Source organism: Taudactylus pleione, unplaced genomic scaffold (assembly GCF_031769625.1).
Source record: "Taudactylus pleione unplaced genomic scaffold, aTauple2 ptg000129l, whole genome shotgun sequence".
Taxonomy (NCBI): domain Eukaryota; kingdom Metazoa; phylum Chordata; class Amphibia; order Anura; family Myobatrachidae; genus Taudactylus; species Taudactylus pleione.
The window spans coordinates 20,979,118-21,003,024 of NW_028284531.1; the positions used below are offsets into that span (position 1 = coordinate 20,979,118).

Sequence of the window (23,907 nt, forward strand, 5' to 3'; positions counted from 1 at the left end):
ATATAAGAGACTGTTATGTCAGTTAGCAAAGAGGCACATTTTAGAACACTTAACCGGTAAAATAAAAGTGACATTTTAGTTACAGCAGGTACTGTACGGATAGGTAACGTGTACCTTTTAAAAAAAGTCTCAACATTTGCTTTTATTCTCTTTTGCTGAAACATATTATAAAAACTCTAAGGTGGAACCCCTGGGTCTGGTATGTTAAGTTGACATGAGAATGTCGACCTAGTCAAAATGTCTACATGCTTTGCATGTTGATAGTGACCATGGCAACATTCATCATGTCTACACGGATGACATATCGACATGAAAGAATGCTGACCTAACACCCCTAGTGGCCCAGTGGTTACTTACTTGGTCCCGGCGGCAGCAGTGATTCCAGAATCTTCAGGTCAGTCTGTATAAACTTTTATTTTAAATGAGTTCCCAGGGCAGATTATGCCTCCAGAGTCTTTGGTAAGCACGGACTTGCCGAGAGTTACTTTATCAGCAAGGAAAATGTATTTATTTCAAGATTACTCTGCTCGCTGCCCATTGCCGCATTCTACTGAATTGAGCGACACTACCAAACATCACAGATGTCCACAATTCTTTCCATCAATTAATATTTGTAGATAACTAGAGCTACATAAGGAGTCATAGACTAAAATATTGTTTTGCAAATTTGTTACAATTTTATGCAACATGAGATCACCCAGCTAATAAAATATTTATATACATTATACGGTAAGCCTACAGTGGAATGTGGGAAACATGTAGAGCAGTGATTTTCAACCTTTGTAAGCCCTGCGGCACAACGAACAAGATTTTAAAATTGCTAAGGCACACCATCAGTCCCCCACGGGAAAAAAAACACACACAAATTGGCCCCGCACAGGAAAAAAGACAAGACATTGGCCCCTACAGAAAAACAAAGACACACGCACACATTGCCCCCCCACAGAAAAAAATAAAATACAATGGCCCCTACAGAACAAAAACAAACACAATTGGCCCCACAGAAAAAAATATAAAACAAAATGGCCCCCACAGAATAAAAAACAATCACATTGCTCTCCACGGAAAAAAAATCAAATGTCCCCACAGAAAACAATAAAATAACCATCTGAGACGGCTCACCGTCGTCCCTGTCCTGTCCCTCATCGGCTGGGGTTGCTGAGTCACACTCAGTGACTGAGCACACAGTGCACAGCAGGGAGCATTGTGCAGGCGGGCGTGCAACACAGCGTGCGTAATCTATGTCATGCCGCTGCATCTCCATAGGTCACGGCTAGGGTGCGCCTGAGCCTCCCAAAAGAGCCCAGAACTGCCCGGGCCAGCAGTACAAGTAAAGTCAGCTCTGACTTTGCTGACAAGTGGCACACCTGACAACTGCTTGCGGCACACTAGTGTGCCACGGCACAGTGGTTGAAAAACGCTGATGTAGAGCATTAGGCAGTTTCTGGAGGAATGATCCAAATTATGAAGAATGGATGACATTATATACAAGATTATAGATACTGTGGACATGAAGGAAGAGCAACCTGCATTGTGAGTGATAGGGAGTATTGAATGGAACTTTGAATGCTGAAAAAGGTTTTGGGCAATGGGTGGCTTTTCATGAAGAGCGCAATAGCCTCTTATTGCTTTCAAGATGAATTCCTTACCAGTGTGTCCACTCTATAATGTAATTTCATGGCCTCAGCCCTGGGAAATGCCTGTTCTTCTTTTTTCTCTATAAGTAATGGCACTATGCAATGGTTCCCCCTATCTTCACTCATTTTTGTAACTTCATATAGTCAAAGATCTTCCCATCCTCATATTCATATTGACCAATACCTAAAATTGAAGATGGGTATGAGGGAGTTCTACAACAAAACTTTGAAGAATAGAATACAAGTTTAAACATTGAAAGTATGCTTCTTTATGATCTTTAATGGTCCAAAAGACTTAGGCCCCAACTTTGCCGATGGATGCTTCAAGCTGATGGAAAGAGTTGAAAGACAGACTGTCTACAACCCTAAAGTTGAAGAATTTCCTGTGTATATCAAAAAACAACAAATGCTCTCTGAGTCAAGGCTAGATGAACCTATTTCCAGTTATGTTTAGGATGTGCAAAACTTCAAAAGAACACAAAAAAGAAAGGAGAAGACCCAGGTGATACAGGAGTGGCCTTAATATAGGTGAATTCCACCCAAGAGAGTGTTTTGGACCAATCTTTCTGGGAACTAGAAACATAACAAATATTGCTCCAAACTTTGGCTCACACGATCAGCTTGGCCATATGCTGAGGAGAGATTCCCAAGAGAGCAAAAAGGAAGCTCTTGAATTAAACTTCAAACTGTGATACCCTGGTAAATGACAATGTTAGTGAGAATACCCTGAAGCCTGAAGACATGCCTAATAAAAAGCTTGGCATGTTGTTTGGCAGTTGGGAGACCAAGGAACAAAATGGGCCATGTTGCTGAATCTATCAACGATTACCCAAATGGTATTAAACCCGTTAGATAAGGGAAACTCTAGAGTAAAGTTCATAGATATATAGGACCATGATTTAAAAGGAATAGACAGTGCCATAAGAGATCCCAATATCTGCGTTCTGGAGGGTTTGCTGCTAGTACAAATTGGACAGGACATAACAAAATTTCTTGTGTCTTGACTGATGGATGAAGGGTCACCAGACAAAGTGGGACAGAATACAGAGGGTTTTAGTGACACCATAATATCCAAAAGCTTAACAATTGTGGCGGAGACTGATCTGTGAGTTGCGGAAGGAAGCTACATGAGGTTGCATCAGCTTTGAGATTTTTTGATCACATCAGAAAGTAATATTAAAAGTTAAATATGGACATAAAGTAGTTAAAATGAGTTTTATGTTTTTATTACTTTGAGTTCTCCCCAGCTTTGATCAAGAGCAATAAAACTCCATGAATGGAGATACAGTATTATTGGTGTTTAGCGCTTGTTGAAATATAGGGATAGAGTCTGGGACAATGGGATCCCAGTTCTGTATGACACAGTGACAGATATTTCTAATAAGAAATGTATGTCACTGCTGTACAGCATGTTTTATGATTTAGCTCTGTAGCATGGTAACCTCAGACATCTGCTAAAAAAAATAAATGTTTGCACCTTGTTTATGTCCTTTAAATGTTTTTATTTTATTACAGAAAATCTTGTTATCTCCTCTTCTTTCACCTGCACAGGAGATCCCTCTGTGTTAGGTCAGAGGCTTGCTTTCTTAGCAGAGCCCATGATTCTGCCATCTGCTTTCTCCTCTCTGGAAAAGTCTGCAGTCTGTGAAAGGAAAAGAAGTCACACTGTAAACATTTACATTTATGCTTATATTAAGGTTTTGAGTATTTCTGTTTAATGGATTGAAAGTCTTACCTTGTCTGAAAGAGTGACTTGCATGTCTGTTCCCAGTGTAAGTTGTGTAACGGAACTGCAGACTGCTGTACTTTCATGACAGATTCCATTTGAGACAGCAAACTGTCCAGACTGAAGCCAAAGAGAGTGCAAGGACCATTTTCTGTGGCCAACATCTCTCCTGATGTCACTACCTTGTTCGCTGCAAGGTAAAGTCAGATAATCATGTAAAGATATCTTGTCACAATCCAACGATGAGTAGTATATGGATTTTTCATTAAGATCTACCTGTACCATTGTTACTATTCAATAGAGTACAATACAATAGAGTGGAGGAGGATATATTATGTCACTAGAGATGATTCGATAACTGTATCAGATATACAGGATATCATATCTCTATTTTTTGGTGAAGGTCTGCATAGATTTTTGGAACAAAGAAAATTGGGATTGAAATGTTCAGTGCCAGAAAGCCATCATATATATCTGCCTTCTATAACATATACTGTAACTGCCTGGTATCACATATATTGTAACTGCCTGCTATCACATATATTGTAACTGCCTGCTATAACATATACTGTAACTGCCTGCTGTCGCATATATTGTAACTGCCTGCTATCACATTACTTTTGGCCCCTTAAAAAGTGGGAGGCACATATAGAAATCGTTGTAATTCCTACACCGTTCACCTGATTTGGATGTAATTACCCTCAAATTAAATCTGAAAGTCTGCAGTTAAAGCACATCTTGTTTGTTTCATTTCAAAGCAATTGTGGTGGTGAATAGAGGCCAAAACATGAAAATTCTGTCAATGTCCCAATATTTATGCACCTGACTGTATACTGTAACTGCCTACTATAACATATACTGTAACTGCCTGCTATAACATATACTGTAACTGCCTGCTATAACATATACTGTAACTGCCTGCTATCACATTAAGCCTCTCTCCTTAATATTTACTTTCTACTGTTTGCTGGTACCTATAAACCTTTGAAAGAGGATAATGAAGGTGTTGCCTGTAGCAACCAATCAGTTTATAGCTATCATTTATATAGTACAGTCTATAAAATGATAGCTACAATCTGATTGATTACTATGAATGCCGCCTTCACTTTTCCTCTTTTGAAGGTTTGATGAATCTCTCCTAAATCATTTCCTTGTAGATCTCGCATATCCATCAGTCAATCATGCCACCTTGTCATGCAAGTGAATGCACGGACACATTTATAAATGGATACACAGACACATGCTTTGCTAATGCAGACTTGAGACATTAGACTGCCAACTGCAGTAACCACCTTTGTGTAATTTAGAACACAATAGAAATTATAGTTTCAATTCACAACAAAATGCATACAGTCCCCCTTATGCAGAATTGTTTGCATCTTGTGGTCCGCGCCTGGTTTGCTACTCATCGATATCATCAGTGTACAATTGCACCAGCCTTATACTGCTTGCAAAAAGATAAGCATGGAAACATGCATATTACACGTATGTTCAACTCTGCATAGCCCACGGTAACGGTGACACTCTGTCACCGAACTTTGCCTGCATGAGGATGCCCCAGTTTAGCCCAGCTATGCCTCTTTATTTGCAAGCATAGATGCATTAGAAATATGCAGGACTCTCACCAGGGGCGTCTTAAGAGAGGAGTGGGCCCGTGTGCACTCCTCGTGCAGGGCCCCTTCCTCTCTCCGTGGTGGCCGGCAGCCTACTGATGCAGGTGGCCAGCCACCGGAGCATTAGTAGACTCTGGGCACTAAAGTGTGCCCGGAGTCTACTGCCACGGCGGCCATTTTCTGGTGTTCCGAGCAGTGCTTACACCCGACGCGGGACCACGGACAGGTAAGTTTACACTAATATGGGTGCAGGGTGTGCGGTGCGGGGCCTGTGTGCCCCGCACACACTGCACCCATTATAGATACGCCACTGACTCTCACCTGTACTTGCGTGTGCACAGCTCTGCAACATGCGCAGTGCAAAAACACACAATATATACGCTTCACCAACAGGCATACATTAAACTCAGCATCAGGTCCCTAATGTATACTATGTTATTAACATATAATAGTGCCCTGAGAATACTGAAACAAGGATATTCCTTTTTTCAGATGTATCTATGTAAAAGATATTACTTATAGAAAACCATTATGACCACCAGGTTAGTACATTGCTAGACCACCTTTTGCCTTTAATACGGCATGAAATCATCCAGGCATGGATTCTACTAACTGCAGTATACTTTGTGGGGAAAATTAGCCCAAATGCGATGAACTGCACCTTCCAGGTTTTAAAAGTTTGATGGTAGCAGATCCAGAATGATACATGCTTTCATGCTGTTGTCTCTATATCCTCACCCTACAGCATGTGACAACACATCGCACTGACATACACTGGATCTTGCAAAGTGTATGGCACACGCAATGTATTGTTACATTGCACCGTCACTGGGCTGCACATCGTATAGTGTGTACCCAGCTTTAGTTATTAAATATAAAAGTAACATGACTTAAATCACAGTTTTCATTAAATAGCATAATGCTTCACATGAGAGCAGATACTTGTAAAGCAATATGAACAGTATTGCTACAACACCTCTGAAACAAGATCAATACACATGCACATCTATTTATTAATGCATAAAAATAGAATTAAATTGTTGAGGTTTTCTATATCACGTATATTTTATTATTTATCTCTGTCAGAGGTATAAGGTGATAAATATCATTACCCACCTTTAAGAAAAAGACAAATGTTCTCTGAATCAAGGGCATAAACTGGCTGCCAGGGAAATGCCAATTTATAGGACACTGGCAGCCCAAATTGGCAAACTTTCTGATTCAACACAACATCCAAGAGCTGGACAATACCACTGCGGTAGAATAAAAGCACCTATAATACAATTAGCAAAAATAGTAATGTCATAATATCTTGTCATAAATTGCAATACATTACAGATGCCGAATAAAAGTCATAAAGCAACAAACATTTATAAATATTAAAATTACACAACCACAGACTGTACATGATAATACAATACATGAAAGAACACCAGTACATGGGATACAGGGAAATGTGGAAGCAGATAGAGATATGGAGTGCAGGTAAATATGGAAGAACACAATGGATACAGATAATGGAAGCCCACCTGGACATAGGAGAGAGGTGAACAAAAACGAGATTTAGAGCACACATAGATGACAAGTGTTAGTATTACTCACGCCATTGGGAAGTGAGCTGACTGGCACAACTGCACTGATCTGTTCATCTGGGGATCCAGGGCTGTAAGGAAGACATGTAAGATAAACATATCACTGGCTGTGACCCATTACATATTGAGCAAAATCTCCAATATGCACATCCCCGGTTATCAGGGGCGGTCTAAGAGAGGAGAGGGCACGTGGGTAGGCTCTATGCAAACCTCTCCTCTCTGTGGCACCAGTGCCATGTCCACAGTGACTTCTCTACTGCGCATTAACAGATCACCAGGAAAACGGGTGCCACGCTAAGTTCCTGGTGATCTCTGCTGCAGCGCCTACATGAGACTCTGGAGAGGTGCAAGGGCCCTTGTGCACCCATTAAAGACACGCCAATGCCGGTTATTCATGTTATTTCAGTTCACTCTTTAGTTAGGTATATATGTATTTCTACAGAATGACATGTACACTATATTATTTGCTAAGCATTGTGTAATGTGACCCTACTCATAGAACTATATGAACACAGAAAATGTTAATGTACTTATATCCATATAACACAATGTAGTGTAGGCAATAGTTTCTTACAAAAATGTTTAAAATTAAGAATCAGTAATTAAGGTTTTATTTCTAAATTGCAACTTAATCCACGCAGAAATAACAATTATATAATTGGTTGTTTTCTATTAAAGTTGATTAATTAAATATCATAATAATATTATAACAGCTAAATAACAGTCTAGGTGCAAAGGTCTCACCCCTCCTGGAGAAGAACAAGGCTGGATTCCTTGCCTCCCACTGCAGTCACAAGGTACAGTGATTTATCCGTCCCCAACACCAAGATCTGGACTCTAGGCACGGACGGATAATCTCTGTTAGAGCTCTTGTGCCCTAAGAAATAGATGTTGTCTATGGACCTTTCCTCTGGTAGGGCAACAACAGCTAATGGGGATCCTGGGAATGTAGAAAGAGTTTCCTGACGTATTAGTAAAAAAGTTTTCTTATAAATAATGTGCAAATGTAAAATAAACAAGTGCAAAGCTCACCAGAATACTTCATGTCCCACACTGTAAGTGTTTCATCTTCAAGGCCAAGGGCCAAGTAGGCAGCGCAAGAGCTGACAGCTGAGAATCTGATGGGAGCTGCACACGGCCAGACAATATCAGGCTTTAACTCAATATCTAAAAGATGGGAATAAATAAATAAAAAATAATAGATGTATTCATTGGGGCTGAATTGAAAATATAGGGGCCGGGTCAATAATGTATAGCATTAACAGGGGCATTTACTAATATTGCATTTACAGGTGGGTGCAGAATTTGCCCTGAACCACAGCAACTAATTAGAAATTAGCTTCTGTCTAGTGAAATTAAGATAATGTAAACAAGCTTTTGATTGGTTGCTAGTGCAAAAAGAAAACATTTAACAGTGGTCTATTGTTGTCATATTATAAAATATAAGCATATAAACTGTTATAATAGAACATTCAAAGAATATGATTTAAATTTACAACCATTGTATACTGTACAGTATGTAAATGTGCATATTTTTCTAGGAGTGCATTTATTTGCAAAATATGGCTACCATTTAGGATCTGGATTGGTATGCTTTACAGTAGAGCAGAGCCAATAGTACTTTGCTTAATAAAGGCGGAGATTTATCAAATCTTGGAGAGAGATACAGTGGAAAGCTGCCATACCAATACCCACAAAGTATAATATAAATCCTACTCTTGGGACAGTATGAACAGCGTGAATAGTCAGAGCAGCTAGCTCATGGCTTTGAGTGGTCAGAAAGATTTTCCCGATCACTTTTACTTCTGATCAGTATTCACAATGTCCAAATTCCTAGTGCCAGCTTTGCCTTTTGGTCCAAACTCCTAGATGTGAGCTCCATCATGGAGCCTCCATGATGTTGTGGCCCCGAAGTGCAGCACATGCGATGCTATGTTGCCATAACACAGCTGAGTAGAAGTTTTAGTTCGTGAAGTCCTTCACTTTGACAAGGGCGACAGAAGCCCTAGATATGGTACTGCTGACTGTAACCGATATTCCCAATAGGACCAATTCCATGCCTATATTTTGATATTCGCTGTTCACCAACAAAATTTTAAATAAGGGGACTCATGATCCTAGTAATCAGCTACTCTTTTCTGTTCTATACAATTTTGAATTGAATACTGGAAAATCAAAACACCTACAGTCAGGTCCATAAATATTGGGACATTGACAGAATTTTCATATTTTGGCCTCTATTCACCACCACAATGGTTTAAGAAAAAATATTTAGCCAGTGTTTATTAAATACAAGAATATTGTGATAGTGCTAATCCATTACACTATGCGTGTTAATAATAATTAAGAAAGAGTCATAGTGCTAAATAATATAAGTATCATAAATTTAAAAAAGGGATTAATAAGTGTCCATCAACAATGCATACATGAAATTAATATGAGAGGGAGCATGTGTCTACATACAGTCAGGTGCATAAATATTGGGACATTAACAGAATTTTTATATTTTGGCCTCTATTCACCACCACAATGGCTTTGAAATGAAACAAACAAGATCTGCTTTAACTGCAGACTTTCAGATTTAATTTGAGGGTAATTACATCCAAATCGGGTGAACGGTGTAGGAATTACAACGGTTTCTATATGTGCTTCCCACTTTTTAAAGGGCCAAAAGTAATGGGACTATCAACTCAAAAGCTATTTCATGGACAGGTGTGGGCTATTCCCTCGTTATTTCATTATCAATTAAGCAGGTAGGGTTTGGAGTTGATTCTAGGTGTGACATTTGCATTTGGAATCAGTTGCTGTCAACTCTCAATATGAGATCAAAAGAGCGGTCACTATCAGTGAAGCAAGCCATCATTAGGCTAAAAACTCAAAACAAACCCATCAGAGAGTTAGCAAAAACATTAGGTGTGGCCAAATCAACTGTTTCTTAAAAAGAAAGAACGCACCGGAGAGCTCAGCAACACCAAAAGACCCGGAAGATCACGGAAAACAACTGTGGTGGATGACAAAAGAATTATTTCCCTGGTGAAGAAAAACCCCTTCACAACAGTTGGCCAAATCAAGAACACTCTCCAGGAGGTAGATGTATATGTGTCAAAGTCAACAATCAAGAGAAGATTTCACAAGAGTGAATATAGAGGGTTCACCACAAGATGCAAACCATTGGTGAGCCACAAAAACAGGAAGACCAGATTAGAGTTTGCCAAACAACATCTAAAAAAGCCATTACAGTTCTGGAACAACATCCTATGGACAGATGAGACAAAGATCAACTTGTACCAGAGTGATGGGAAGAGAAGAGAAGGAAAGGAACTGCTCATGATCCAAAACATACCACCTCATCAGTGAAGCATGGTGGTGGTAGTGTCATGGCGTGGGCATGTATGGCTGCCAATGGAACTGGTTCCCTTGTATTTATTGATGATGTGACTGCTGACAAAGCAGCAGAATGAATTCTGAAGTGTTTCGGGCAATATTATATGCTCATATTCAGTCAAATGCTTCAGAACTCATTGGACAGCGCTTCACAGTGCAGATGGACAATGACCCGAAGCATACTGCAAAAGCAACCAAAGAGTTTTTTAAGGCTAAAAAGTGGAATGTTATGCAATGGCCAAGTCAATCCCCTGACCTGAATCCGATTGAGCATGCATTTCACTTGATGAAGCCAAAACTGAAGGGAAAATGCCCCAAGAACAAGCAGGAACTGAAGACATTTGCAGTAGAGGCCTGGCAGAGCATCACCAGGGATGAAACCCAGCGTCTGGTGATGTCTATGCGTTCCAGACTTCAGGCTGTAATTGCCTGCAAAGGATTTGCAACAAAGTATTAAAAAGTAAAAGTTAAATTTAGGATTGTTTAGTTTGTCCCATTACTTTTGGCCCCTTAAAAAGTGGGAGGCACATATAGAAACTGTTGTAATTCCTACACCGTTTACCTGAGTTGGATGTAATTACCCTCAAATTAAATCTGAAAGTCTGCAGTTAAATCACATCTTGTTTGTTTCATTTCAAAGCCATTGTGGAGGTGAATAGAGGCCAAAATATGAAAATTCTGTCAATGTCCCAATATTTATGGACCTGACTGTATATCTTCCTTTTACTTAATTTGGGGAACATTTTGTTTTTTCCAACTTCATTATGAGGAAAATGTTTCCTCATACAAGAGCACACACACAGATCAGAGTTTTGAACGGGGCTTCCTCATATTAAATTTGTATCAAGTTGTTTGTCTTTGTACCAATTGTATGGTAAAGATTATACACCTCATGTGTGAAATTAGAAACCCACAGGATCTCCTATCGTTCATAGAATTCTGGATATCTATCCATCGCAGAGAGTGTGATGTCTTCCATTTCCATATATTGATCTATTCCCTAAAATCTATTGATGCTTGGAGGCTTGCAGGTTTTCCAATACACTGGTATAATCACGTTTGTAGCATTACTGAGGTATTTTAACAATTGGGTTTTTTTTTTTATTTTGAAATGGGAATACTTAGAAAATTGAAAAGCCAGAAGCTCAAGTCAGTAGTGACATCATCAACTACTCGTACTATAATCTTGCATATCTTAGCTATGGTTTGCCAGCAAGCAGTAATTTTAGGTCAATCCCGCCAGATATGAGAAGGCGCACCTGGTGAGAGACCACATCTCAAACATATGTTTAGATGACCTGGGAACATTTTATGAAGTACATTGGAGCTCCGACACCACCTAGTCAGAGCTTGTAGTGCAGTTCAATAATGGAAGAACTTACATTTGTGAAATTGAAGAGATCGTCCTCGTCTTTCATCAATTTTGACATTTAGTTCCATGAACTGATAAAGCTAGGAAATTGGTGTAATTGTATTCTTTTATCAATTTACATATAAGAGAAATAGAATGTTTAATTGGGTCTGTACTTCTAAAGGGCTCATATTTCTCCCCAGTGTGGGTTTAATATCTCTTAAGACCGTTATACCCTTTGCAGGTTTTGTAAAGGCTAAAAAGTCTTGTGTCTAGAATTATAACGCAAGGATATAATGCAAACTAATGCTCAGCAAACCTCCATTGATAACAAACTTTGCTAACAAACTTGTGTTATTTAAAAACATTAGAAAATATATCCGTCCACTTGCTCAACAATTAGTCTGCTGCACTTATATAATTCCGTTAGATATTGCTCTTACATAATTCCATTAGACACTGTGCCCTTTTGTTTGTGGACTATTGTTATGTAAACCTGGCACTAGCAATTTTGTGCAACTTATATGAATGCAATTTCCTTAGGTCTCAATATACTCAATATTGTGGGGAATCCATACGTTAATGATCTTAGTTTATTTTCCCATTTCTATATATTTGCCTCTATATTTTGTGTATAACTAATACAATTATATATTTTGAGATGCATTTATTTACGTATTTGGAGCTTATGTTATTTGGGATCTAGTTTAAGTTTGCAAGAACATGAACACATAATGTGTATCTATTTAATAAGATAATTGCCTAAACATTGCCACCGCAGTGTCCTCATCACTGTAACACTTTAAGAATTGTGTACAAGCAAAACAATAGAGAAATAGTGATTAGATCTAGGTAATACATCCAGGCTCACTGTGAAGATGTTGATGAATTATAAAGGGTAGACCCTTAAGAAAAAAGAAATCAATGGAAGATAGACTGAAATACCCAAGTGACGCATAAAAGACTGGCTCTATCCATTTCATTTACAAGTAAATTGCGCTTACAAGGTAACACTCAATGACTGTATCCACATATATTGATGCTGTCATTCTCACAGCATTGTGCACAATAGCCCAAGCTAACCTTCAAGCTGTGATTCCTTCCCACTCTATTCTTTAAAGTGTATGACTGCAATCTCACACACTCATTTGCTCCTTTAACAAAAGAGACTGTATGGCAGCAATAGGCTGCAGTAATGCTAGCTCTCATGCATCTGAAGTTGATGTAAACCTACTTTTCAAACTCCTTTAATGTGCAAGCCACTCCCCCTCTGTGTGACATCATACAGAGGGGGCGTGGCCTGCACTGGGCACCAGGAGCGGTAGTTATGGCACTGTCTTAAAGGACTCTTAATGACTGTGCATGCCATTCTACAACTGTGTAAATGGTGTCCTGTCTGACCCAGCTACTCAGTCCAAGCACGACCCTGTCAGATTCAGCCAAACACATATTTATGTTACATGAGCTCCTACTCTGATGTTTTATACACAGATGTGTCCTCACTCGTCTTTGCTGCAGTTGCGCCAAACAGCTCCTCTCGGCAAACCTATTCCCATGACACTCTGCTAGCGCCGGGTGTCTTATTTTGCTGACAATGCTCCTGGTGCATCGCATTGCCACTAGGATGCATTTTTGGCAAATAAGGACGCCCGACGCTAGCAGAGTTGCACGTGACCTGACGGCTCACTCACACTGGACATAGTGCGCTGCACGTCGTATTGAGGCTAGATGAGCAAGGACACATCTGTATACTTTACTTCATACATATCAAGTAAACTCTAAAATACTTTACCTGCCTTATCCTTTGCAGGTTTCCCCAAAAAGTACATGAGGTGATTGTGATATCCATTCCAGTGTACACTTATAGCATTAGGTGTACCTACAAATGGAAACAGACATTATTAGCCAGATAAAATGTAATTGATCAGCTGCATCTTTTCACCACTATGGGGGAGATGTATCAAAGCTTCTAAAGGAGTGTATAACTGAACAAGTGGTGACGTTACCCTTAGCAACCAATAAGCTTCTAACTAGTATTTATTAAGTACATTCTATAAAATGATAGGGAGAAGCTGATTAGTTGCTATGGGAAACTTCTTCACTTCTCCACCTCGCCACTCTTTAGAAGGCTTGATATACAGTATCTCCCCCTATTATATTCTTGTTTGGTTTAAAGATTAGGTTTAGGTGGTGGCACCATCTAGTGGATGCAAATACAGTTTACATGTCACATCCAAAACCTGTAAAGCAAAATGTGGTAAATTGAACTGCTTGAATTTAATATAGTGTTTCATATATTGTTTAATCACATCAATGAAACATACTTTACAGTTAGTGCAATATACTGTTTAATAACATTGATGTAACTCTAACTGATAATAAAGTATTTGCTATAAGGAGAATTTCCTGCTATAATATGACCAAACCAATGGCGGTTTCTGTGACACACAGAATTATATCCAAACCAATGTTTTACAGCAACACAGACACAGACTTGGAATAGGAAATGATAAAGGAAACCTATGGCTCACTATGAAGGGAGATAATGGAGAGGCGAGAAGAACAGAGAGTCAGATGTAACGTTAAGGGAGTATTTCTTACTTGTTGCATTATTTGTAAACCCTCCATTTAATTAAATAGAAAATACAGTATATATAGATATCCTGTCCTGTATCTAGACACGTTGTGAGCCCATGTATATTAGTCCAGGGAATGCTTGTGACATAGGCTTGTGTACAGCACTTGAGCTGAGTTTCCTAGTCTAATATAAATGGGCCTTATTGTGATGTCACTCTGAATAAATTATAGCATCGATGTTAACAAAAAGTAATTGAATCGCTTTTTTTTATAATATTTTAGCTTCCACTATTACACTGCAATACAAATGCTGACCAAAAGCAGCACCCTTTCCTATTATTATTCAGCTGTTACACAAACATGATACCTTTCTGAGGCCTTGTACGTACTGATGCTTTGGAATAATCAGATGTAATTACTTGCAGAAAAGTGAAGATGTGTTTGTACAAATGGATGTAATTACCTGCAGTAAGGGTACGCAGTCAGCAGTCACCATTTACAATGTTTACATTCACAATGTCGGAAATCTCTAAATTTGTCAACATTTCTATTATATTTGAGGTGCGTACACATGGTACGATATCTATGAACGATGAAAATCATTCCCTCCCCCCATCCTTTCACAATCTCCCTTTTATGTGATAACGATTCCAATGATATCCAACAATTCTAGGGCTGACTTATTATTTTTGTCTGTAACATGTAAGATGTGCCTACCTGCATGCACAGCATCTGTATCACTGCATAACAGTTTATTAGGCGGGAGAAAGTGAAACATGGTGTGCCTAAACAAAGCAGAAATAGGTTATTTACAATTCACATGCTCATTACAATGTAGTAGGCATGTATTAGTACATCAGATTTAGGGACACTGGGCCTGATTCAGAGCCGGTCGCTATTTGCGGTCGTTTGTTCCAAAAAAAGGGGTGGCTATTCAAATGAACCGTTCGTTCTTTGCGGTCTGTTCATGCCTCTAGGTCTGAACGAGCGAACAAAACTTGCAATCGTTTTTTGGATAACTACGCCCCCTGGCCGCTCGCATCCTAAGTCATGTCCGCTATTTATTAGATTAATCGAGTACATCGACCAGCGTATGAACTGCTGCTATTTTTGTGGTTGGTTTTTGCTACCACAAATTTGCGAGCAGTTCTGACTATAAAATAACCCAGTGACGTGGTCAGTGACGCTGCTGTATTAATTATGCACACCCATAAAACGCCCGTTTTGACCTTTAAGCACGTCTGCGTTCTGATCTCCACTCCCCGTTTTCAAGCACCTTCCCCTGTTACCACCCACTTACGCCTCCTCCTGTCACTCATATTAGCAGGCATTCGCTATTTAGCGAACAAACGATTTTCGGCCGCACTGACTGGTTCGCGCATGCGTATTACGATCCGTACGCATGCGCAGTTGGGCAAACATCGCTCGGAACGAACGAGCGGCCGCTTACGAGCGGCTCTGAATCAGGCCCACCATTCAGTAAGCATTAGGCATGTATTAGTACATCAGATTTACGGACACCATTCAGTAAGCAGTAGGCATGTATTAATACATCAGATTTACGGACACCATTCAGTAAGCAGTAGGCATGTATTAGTACATCAGATTTACGGACACCATTCAGTAAGCAGTAGGAATGCATTAGTACATCACATTTAGGAAAACCATTCAGTAAGTAGTAGGCATGCATTAGTACATTAGATTTAGGGACACCATTCAGTAAGCAGTAGGCATGCATTAGTACATCAGATTTAGGGACACCATTCAGTAAGTAGTAGGCATGCATTAGTACATCAGATTTAGGGACACCATTCAGTAAGCAGTAGGCATACATTAGTACATCAGATTTAGGGACACCATTCAGTAAGCAGTAGGCATGCATTAGTACATCAGATTTAGGGACACCATTCAACAAGTAGTAGGCATGCATTAGTACATCAGATTTACGGACACCATTCAGTAAGCAGTAGGAATGCATTAGTACATCACATTTAGGGACACCATTCAGTAAGCAGTAGGCATGCATTAGTACATTAGATTTAGGGACACCATTCAGTAAGCAGTAGGCATGCATTAGTACATCAGATTTAGGGACACCATTCAGTAAGTAGTAGGCATGTATTAGTACATTAGATTTAGGGACACCATTCAACAAGTAGTAGGCATGCATTAGTACATCAGATTTAGAGACACCATTCAACAAGTAGTAGGCATGCATTAGTACATCAGATTTAGAGACACCATTCAACAAGTAGTAGGCATGCATTAGTACATCAGATTTAGGGACACCATTCAGTAAGCAGTAGGCATGCATTAGTACATTAGATTTAGGGACACCATTCAGTAAGCAGTAGGCATGCATTAGTACATCAGATTTAGGGACACCATTCAGTAAGTAGTAGGCATGCATTAGTACATTAGATTTAGGGACACCATTCAGTAAGCAGTAGGCATGCATTAGTACATCAGATTTAGGGACACCATTCAGTAAGTAGTAGGCATGTATTAGTACATTAGATTTAGGGACACCATTCAACAAGTAGTAGGCATGCATTAGTACATCAGATTTAGGGACACCATTCAACAAGTAGTAGGCATGCATTAGTACATCAGATTTAGGGAAACCATTCAACAAGTAGTAGGCATGCATTAGTACATCAGATTTAGGGACACCATTCAGTAAGCAGTAGGCATGCATTAGTACATCAGATTTAGGGACACCATTCAGTAAGTAGTAGGCATGCATTAGTACATCAGATTTAGGGACACCATTCAGTAAGTAGTAGGCATGCATTAGTACATCAGATTTAGGGACACCATTCAGTAAGCAGTAGGCATGTATTAGTACATTAGATTTAGGGACACCATTCAACAAGTAGTAGGCATGCATTAGTACATCAGATTTAGGGATACCATTCAACAAGTAGTAGGCATGCATTAGTACATCAGATTTAGGGACACCATTCAACAAGTAGTAGGCATGCATTAGTACATCAGATTTAGGGACACCATTCAGTAAGCAGTAGGCATGCATTAGTACATCAGATTTAGGGACACCATTCAGTAAGTAGTAGGCATGCATTAGTACATCAGATTTAGGGACACCATTCAGTAAGTAGTAGGCATGCATTAGTACATCAGATTTAGGGACACCATTCAGTAAGCAGTAGGCATGTATTAGTACATCAGATTTACGGACACCATTCAGTAAGCAGTAGGCATGTATTAATACATCAGATTTACGGACACCATTCAGTAAGCAGTAGGCATGTATTAGTACATCAGATTTACGGACACCATTCAGTAAGCAGTAGGAATGCATTAGTACATCACATTTAGGGACACCATTCAGTAAGTAGTGGGCATGCATTAGTACATTAGATTTAGGGACACCATTCAGTAAGCAGTAGGCATGCATTAGTACATCAGATTTAGGGACACCATTCAGTAAGCAGTAGGCATGTATTAGTACATCAGATTTACGGACACCATTCAGTAAGCAGTAGGCATGTATTAATACATCAGATTTACGGACACCATTCAGTAAGCAGTAGGCATGTATTAGTACATCAGATTTACGGACACCATTCAGTAAGCAGTAGGAATGCATTAGTACATCACATTTAGGGACACCATTCAGTAAGTAGTAGGCATGCATTAGTACATTAGATTTAGGGACACCATTCAGTAAGCAGTAGGCATGCATTAGTACATCAGATTTAGGGACACCATTCAGTAAGTAGTAGGCATGCATTAGTACATCAGATTTACGGACAGCATTCAGTAAGCAGTAGGAATGCATTAGTACATCAGATTTACGGACAGCATTCAGTAAACAGTAGGCATGCATTAGTGCATTAGATTTATGGACACCATTCAGTAAGTAGTAGGCATGCATTAGTACATCAGATTTACGGACACCATTCAGTAAGCAGTAGGCATGCATTAGTACATCAGATTTAGGGACACCATTCAGTAAGTAGTAGGCATGCATTAGTACATCAGATTTAGGGACACCATTCAGTAAGTAGTAGGCATGCATTAGTACATCAGATTTAGGGACACCATTCAGTAAGCAGTAGGCATGTATTAGTACATTAGATTTAGGGACACCATTCAACAAGTAGTAGGCATGCATTAGTACATCAGATTTAGGGATACCATTCAACAAGTAGTAGGCATGCATTAGTACATCAGATTTAGGGACACCATTCAACAAGTAGTAGGCATGCATTAGTACATCAGATTTAGGGACACCATTCAGTAAGCAGTAGGCATGCATTAGTACATCAGATTTAGGGACACCATTCAGTAAGTAGTAGGCATGCATTAGTACATCAGATTTAGGGACACCATTCAGTAAGTAGTAGGCATGCATTAGTACATCAGATTTAGGGACACCATTCAGTAAGCAGTAGGCATGTATTAGTACATCAGATTTACGGACACCATTCAGTAAGCAGTAGGCATGTATTAATACATCAGATTTACGGACACCATTCAGTAAGCAGTAGGCATGTATTAGTACATCAGATTTACGAACACCATTCAGTAAGCAGTAGGAATGCATTAGTACATCACATTTAGGGACACCATTCAGTAAGTAGTGGGCATGCATTAGTACATTAGATTTAGGGACACCATTCAGTAAGCAGTAGGCATGCATTAGTACATCAGATTTAGGGACACCATTCAGTAAGCAGTAGGCATGTATTAGTACATCAGATTTACGGACACCATTCAGTAAGCAGTAGGCATGTATTAATACATCAGATTTACGGACACCATTCAGTAAGCAGTAGGCATGTATTAGTACATCAGATTTACGGACACCATTCAGTAAGCAGTAGGAATGCATTAGTACATCACATTTAGGGACACCATTCAGTAAGTAGTAGGCATGCATTAGTACATTAGATTTAGGGACACCATTCAGTAAGCAGTAGGCATGCATTAGTACATCAGATTTAGGGACACCATTCAGTAAGTAGTAGGCATGCATTAGTACATCAGATTTACGGACAGCATTCAGTAAGCAGTAGGAATGCATTAGTACATCAGATTTACGGACAGCATTCAGTAAACAGTAGGCATGCATTAGTGCATTAGATTTATGGACACCATTCAGTAAGTAGTAGGCATGCATTAGTACATCAGATTTACGGACACCATTCAGTAAGCAGTAGGAATGCATTAGTACATCAGATTTACGGACACCATTCAGTAAGTAGTAGGCATGCATTAGTACATCAGATTTACGGACAGCATTCAGTAAACAGTAGGCATGCATTAGTGCATTAGATTTATGGACGCATTCAGTAAGCAGTAGGCATGTATTAGTACATCAGATTTACGGACAGAATTCAGTAAGCAGTAGGCATGCATTAGTACATCAGATTTACGGACAGCATTCAGTAAGCAGTAGGCATGCATTAGTACATCAGATTTACGGACACCATTCAGTAAGTAGTAGGCATGCATTAGTACATCAGATTTACAGACAGCATTCAGTAAACAGTAGGCATGCATTAGTGCATCAGATTTATGGACAGCATTCAGTAAGCAGTAGGCATGTATTAGTACATCAGATTTACGGACAGCATTCAGAAAACAGTAGGCATGCATTAGTACATCAGATTTACGGACAGAATTCAGTAAGCAGTAGGCATGTATTAGCACATTAGATTTAGGTACACCATTCAGTAAGCAGTAGGCATGTATTAGCACATTAGATTTAGGGACACCATTCAGTAAGCAGTAGGAATGTTTAGGTTCTCAATCTCGGTCCTCAGGACCCCAAACAGTGCATGTTTTTCAGGTCTCCTCACAGAATCGCAAGCAAAATAATTAGCTCCCCCTGTGGATCTTTTAAAATATGTCAGTGAGTAATGAATATACCTGTGCACCTGCTGGGTGACCTAGAAAACGTGACCTGTGTGGGGTCCTGAGTACCAAGTTTGAGAACCTCTGTATTAGTTCATCAGAATTAGGCACACCATTGAATAATCACAGAGCAACTAAATGAGTAAAACAAGAAGTCAAATAAGGACAATGTAACAAGTGCATAGGTTTGAAAAAGTATAATATGTTAGTACAATAATATTATTGTATGTATGGAGGAATTAAAGCTATGCTGATATACTTTGCAGCAAAAGACAGAGCGTGCTTCATCAGTTGTTCACAGGACGTAAGTTATTAGCCACAAGTTATTAGATTATGTATATTTTCTGAGATGTCTATTATATGTTTCATGTTAGTCACTTGAGTTAAGTAAATAATTCTTCACATATTCCAATAAGAACAACAGCAATCATATCCATCACACTGCAGTTTTCTTTACTCTCAGCATATACATTTTATCCTGGTATGTCACTCCTTTTGATGGTAGTGTTTTCATCATTCGATGGCAGCTTTCCGATGGTAGCCGCCAGGGCCAGACTGGGACTAAAAATAGGCCCTGGCATTTAAATCACACAGGCCCACCTCACGTCTGCATCTGGCTCCTGACATAGACTCCTCCCCTTACTACTCCTGACTCCTCCCACTTAGCTTATGCCATCACAGATATAATTAATATTAGAACATACAAGTGTACATAGTGTTCACTCTAGGTCCGGCGGCAGGCAGGGCGCCGGACCTAGAGCTAGGGCACTTTTATGCGCCGAAGGCGCGCGCGCATGAAAAGGGGACATGGTCAATGAAAAGGGGGCGTGTCTTTATGACGCGTTCCCTGCTAGTCTCTCTTGGGGGTGTGCCCGACACTTACGGACATGCCGGGCAGTCCTCAAGTGCAGCGGCCACTGTGAATGGATGCTGGGCGCATGCCTATTCAGCGGCAGTGACTGCAGCTCTGCTGTTTTCCCAACCCGTGGGCAGCAGTGGACAGAACCCGCAGGCTATTTCAGCGGGTCGCCACGCTGGAGGGCAGAGTGCTTTCTACCCTTCAGAAATAGGGCAGAGCGCGGTGCCCCGCTGAAACAGCCTAGCAGAACGCTATGTACATCAATCTCTATTAAAATACACATACAGAGCGGAGAGCTCACCCTGCAGGGGATTCAAACATGTCCCATAGTCAGGCATTTGGTTGGTTCTGTTAGGTAAAGCTGGCACTTCATTGGTGTAAGTCACAGGTTCTCAAACTTGGTCCTCAGGACCCCAAACAGTGCATGTTTTCCAGGTCTCCTCACAGAATCACAAGTGAAATAATTAGCTCCACCTGTGGATCTTTTAAAATGTGTCAGTGAGTAATGAATACAGCTGTGCACCTGTTGGGTGACCTGGAAAACATCAACTGTGTTGGGTCCTGAGGACCAAGTTTGAGAACCACTGGTGTAAGTCACACAAAGACAAGGGAAGGCATTTTCCCAATTGACCAAGCCCTATCTTAGCAGTTGTTGAGGATTAGATGGTAATCACTGTAGGAATTGTTTAGAAAAGGAATGCTGAACACAGAGGAGGACACATCTGTGCACACCAAAGCAGAGCCGTAACTCCACCTTCTGGTGCTTTGTGTACATAAAGAGCATAGGTGTCCCCATTCACAATTTAAGTAGGGAGAGACAGCGGCGCATGGAGAGTGTGGTCTCATTGCGAAGGGGACTGATCATACAATAGTACCCCCAATTCAAATTATGCCACACAGTAGTGCCCCTTCATAACATTACACCCATACTTGTCAGCTCTCCTTCATTGTCAGGGAGACTCCCTGAAGCAGTAGAAATCTCCCTGATTGCACCTTACCCCCATTATGTAGCTGTTATATAAAGAAAATAAATAAATCAGATATATAAATTCAAATGGGATTATCTCTGCCATTTCCCTGCATTGGGTATAAGGCACAATGATCCCTATGGGATGTAGTTGGCATCCTGGCATGTGGGATGCCGACAGTCTAAATACTGGCGCCTTAATCCCAACAGCAGTATCCCCAACGCTAGCATCAAGAAGGTAGGTATCGCCAGTTAGGGGAGGGTTAGGGTGCGGAGTTAGGGTTAGGCACTAGGCGTAGGGTTAGACACCGGGGAGGGTTAGGATTAGGGTGCGGGGTGGGGGAGGTTAGGTTTAGGCACCTCTGGGGGGGGGGGGGGTAGGTACTAATGGGGGATATTTAGGTTTAGGCAAGAAAGGGGGGAAACTAAGGTTTAGGCACTAACGGGGAGGGTTAGGGTACAAGAAGGGAGGTTTAGGGGAGAAGGGTAAATATACTTACCCGACCCCCTTGACAGGAGGCATCCCGACAGCCGGCATTACATACCCATTCCTTAAACAGTCTTGTATTGCCAAGATAATGCATATTTGTATGCCCAGCCAGCAGCAACCAGAAACAAGATACCCCTACCCTTCCAGCTTCTCCCATAGAAGATGAGAACATATTGCACCCCTGCAGAGACCACCCTCTTGGCCAGCAAATCTATTTTCACTATAAATATGGGTTAATTTATATAAATATGAGTGCAGGTATATCTGCCTGAAATGTACATGAGAGAACAAAGCAATAAGAGCAAGGATCTAAAACAAGTGAATTTAAATAATAACACAATCAGGTATAATGAGCAAATATAAATGAACAAGTTCCAGTGTTGTTAAGATATAAGACCAGATCTGGCTAATATTTTAAAATTACTGGTACATTACATGTACTGTACGGCGTCGGCGTCTACAGATAGCATCCAACGGGTGTCCATCCATCAGATGTCTCTGAAGTAGGCTTTGCTCAAATTCTGCCCCCGCCCGCAGTAGGCTTTTCATAACCACAGGAGGCGTCCAGCCAGATTGCCCAAGGGCCCCACCCCCGCCACGCATCCTCATACCTGGCCGCGTCATGACATCATTACGCAGCCGCGTAAAGACGTCACTACGTCATGACGCGGCCGCACATAACACCAGGTAGCCCAGCATGTTGCCAGCACACAGGAGCTGGCTGAATAGCGTGCGGCCACCCACTCGCCTGCCCAGATTGCAAATGCCCCAATGTGATACTCACACACAGCCGCCGGCCACGGCACATAGTAAACAAACATGGCGCCGCCCAGGAGGCGGTGCTGCAGTGCCGGGTAAGCGTGCGCTCAGCCGCACCGGCCCATTTGACCATCGGCCCTTCTGGCATTCGCCAGAAGAGCCCGATGGCCAGTCCGGTCCTGGTAGCCGCCATCACATAGTATGGTAGCGATGGCCATCCGATGTTAAAATACAGCTGAATTCAGTAGTTTAAAATCAGTAACGACCGTGGGGTGCTATTTAAGGGGTTTTTGCACATGCGCTGATCATATGATTTCTTTACCATCAAATTCTTTTGATGCGATGGTTAGTTACCATCGCATTAAAAGTTTCATTAGCGGAAGCCCAGCCATCATTTGATGGTGGGCTTCCAATGTCCATCCCTAGGTTGGTAGAATAGTCAGGAGTGTACTTTTTTAGCATTGGCTCTCTCTTTTACCTGGACATCCCTCCTTGTGGCGCCTTCGGCAGATCTAAGTGCAGATACTTTTCAAGCATGCCGATAAATATCGCCTCTTGTTGATCCCACTGATGAGAACTGATGATATGATTCTGTCCAGTCCCAAACACACTGCTGTCTTCACAGCCCTGCACAGCCTCCTGCACAGTTTTGAATGAACTTCCTAAATTACAAAAGCAACATGATTAAAATCTCCTCCAGAGAGGGTACAATTTAAAACCTCAGAATCATAATGGCAAATACAAGGGATGTTTGATCAGTAAAGCATACTGACAAATGTCACAGTTGATTGGCCACGGCCACCAAACAATACAGTCAACTTTTTTGAAAGCTTACCTTCACAACCAATGTCTCTTTCAATGTATATACTCTGTGATGCATAATGTATATGTGAAAACATAATAAACTTGATATGTTGATCGTGGCTATTCAGCTACTCTTCTTCAAAGAGTTGATACCCTCATCTGCCTTATCATCTACAATCACTGCTATGTTGTGTACACCAGTGCATAGCAAATTCTATTTTTATTAGAAATATAAATTTTAAATATTAATAATGACTAAGTTTAA

At 40.5% G+C, this 23,907-nt stretch overlaps 1 protein-coding gene across 5 annotated transcripts in view; it reads right to left on the reverse strand.

The window, feature by feature from the left end:
* Nucleotides 1-23,907, reverse strand: part of WDR93 (WD repeat domain 93) — an 83,289-nt gene that overhangs the window by 25,671 nt on the left and 33,711 nt on the right. For 4 of the 5 annotated variants that reach the window (XM_088473029.1, XM_088473030.1, XM_088473031.1 and 1 more), the window contains exons 8-16: nucleotides 23,317-23,500; nucleotides 14,598-14,665; nucleotides 13,096-13,182; nucleotides 7,601-7,735; nucleotides 7,313-7,508; nucleotides 6,579-6,639; nucleotides 6,093-6,249; nucleotides 3,373-3,553; nucleotides 2,888-3,279 (exon numbers count right to left, since the gene is read on the reverse strand). In XM_088473029.1, the coding sequence (XP_088329155.1) occupies nucleotides 3,177-3,279; nucleotides 3,373-3,553; nucleotides 6,093-6,249; nucleotides 6,579-6,639; nucleotides 7,313-7,508; nucleotides 7,601-7,735; nucleotides 13,096-13,182; nucleotides 14,598-14,665; nucleotides 23,317-23,500 (1,172 nt within the window). In that variant the 3' untranslated portion in view covers nucleotides 2,888-3,176. Of the gene's footprint in view, nucleotides 1-2,887; nucleotides 3,280-3,372; nucleotides 3,554-6,092; nucleotides 6,250-6,578; nucleotides 6,640-7,312; nucleotides 7,509-7,600; nucleotides 7,736-13,095; nucleotides 13,183-14,597; nucleotides 14,666-23,316; nucleotides 23,501-23,907 lie in introns of those variants that run through there. The other variant, XR_015878440.1, reaches the window with a different exon arrangement.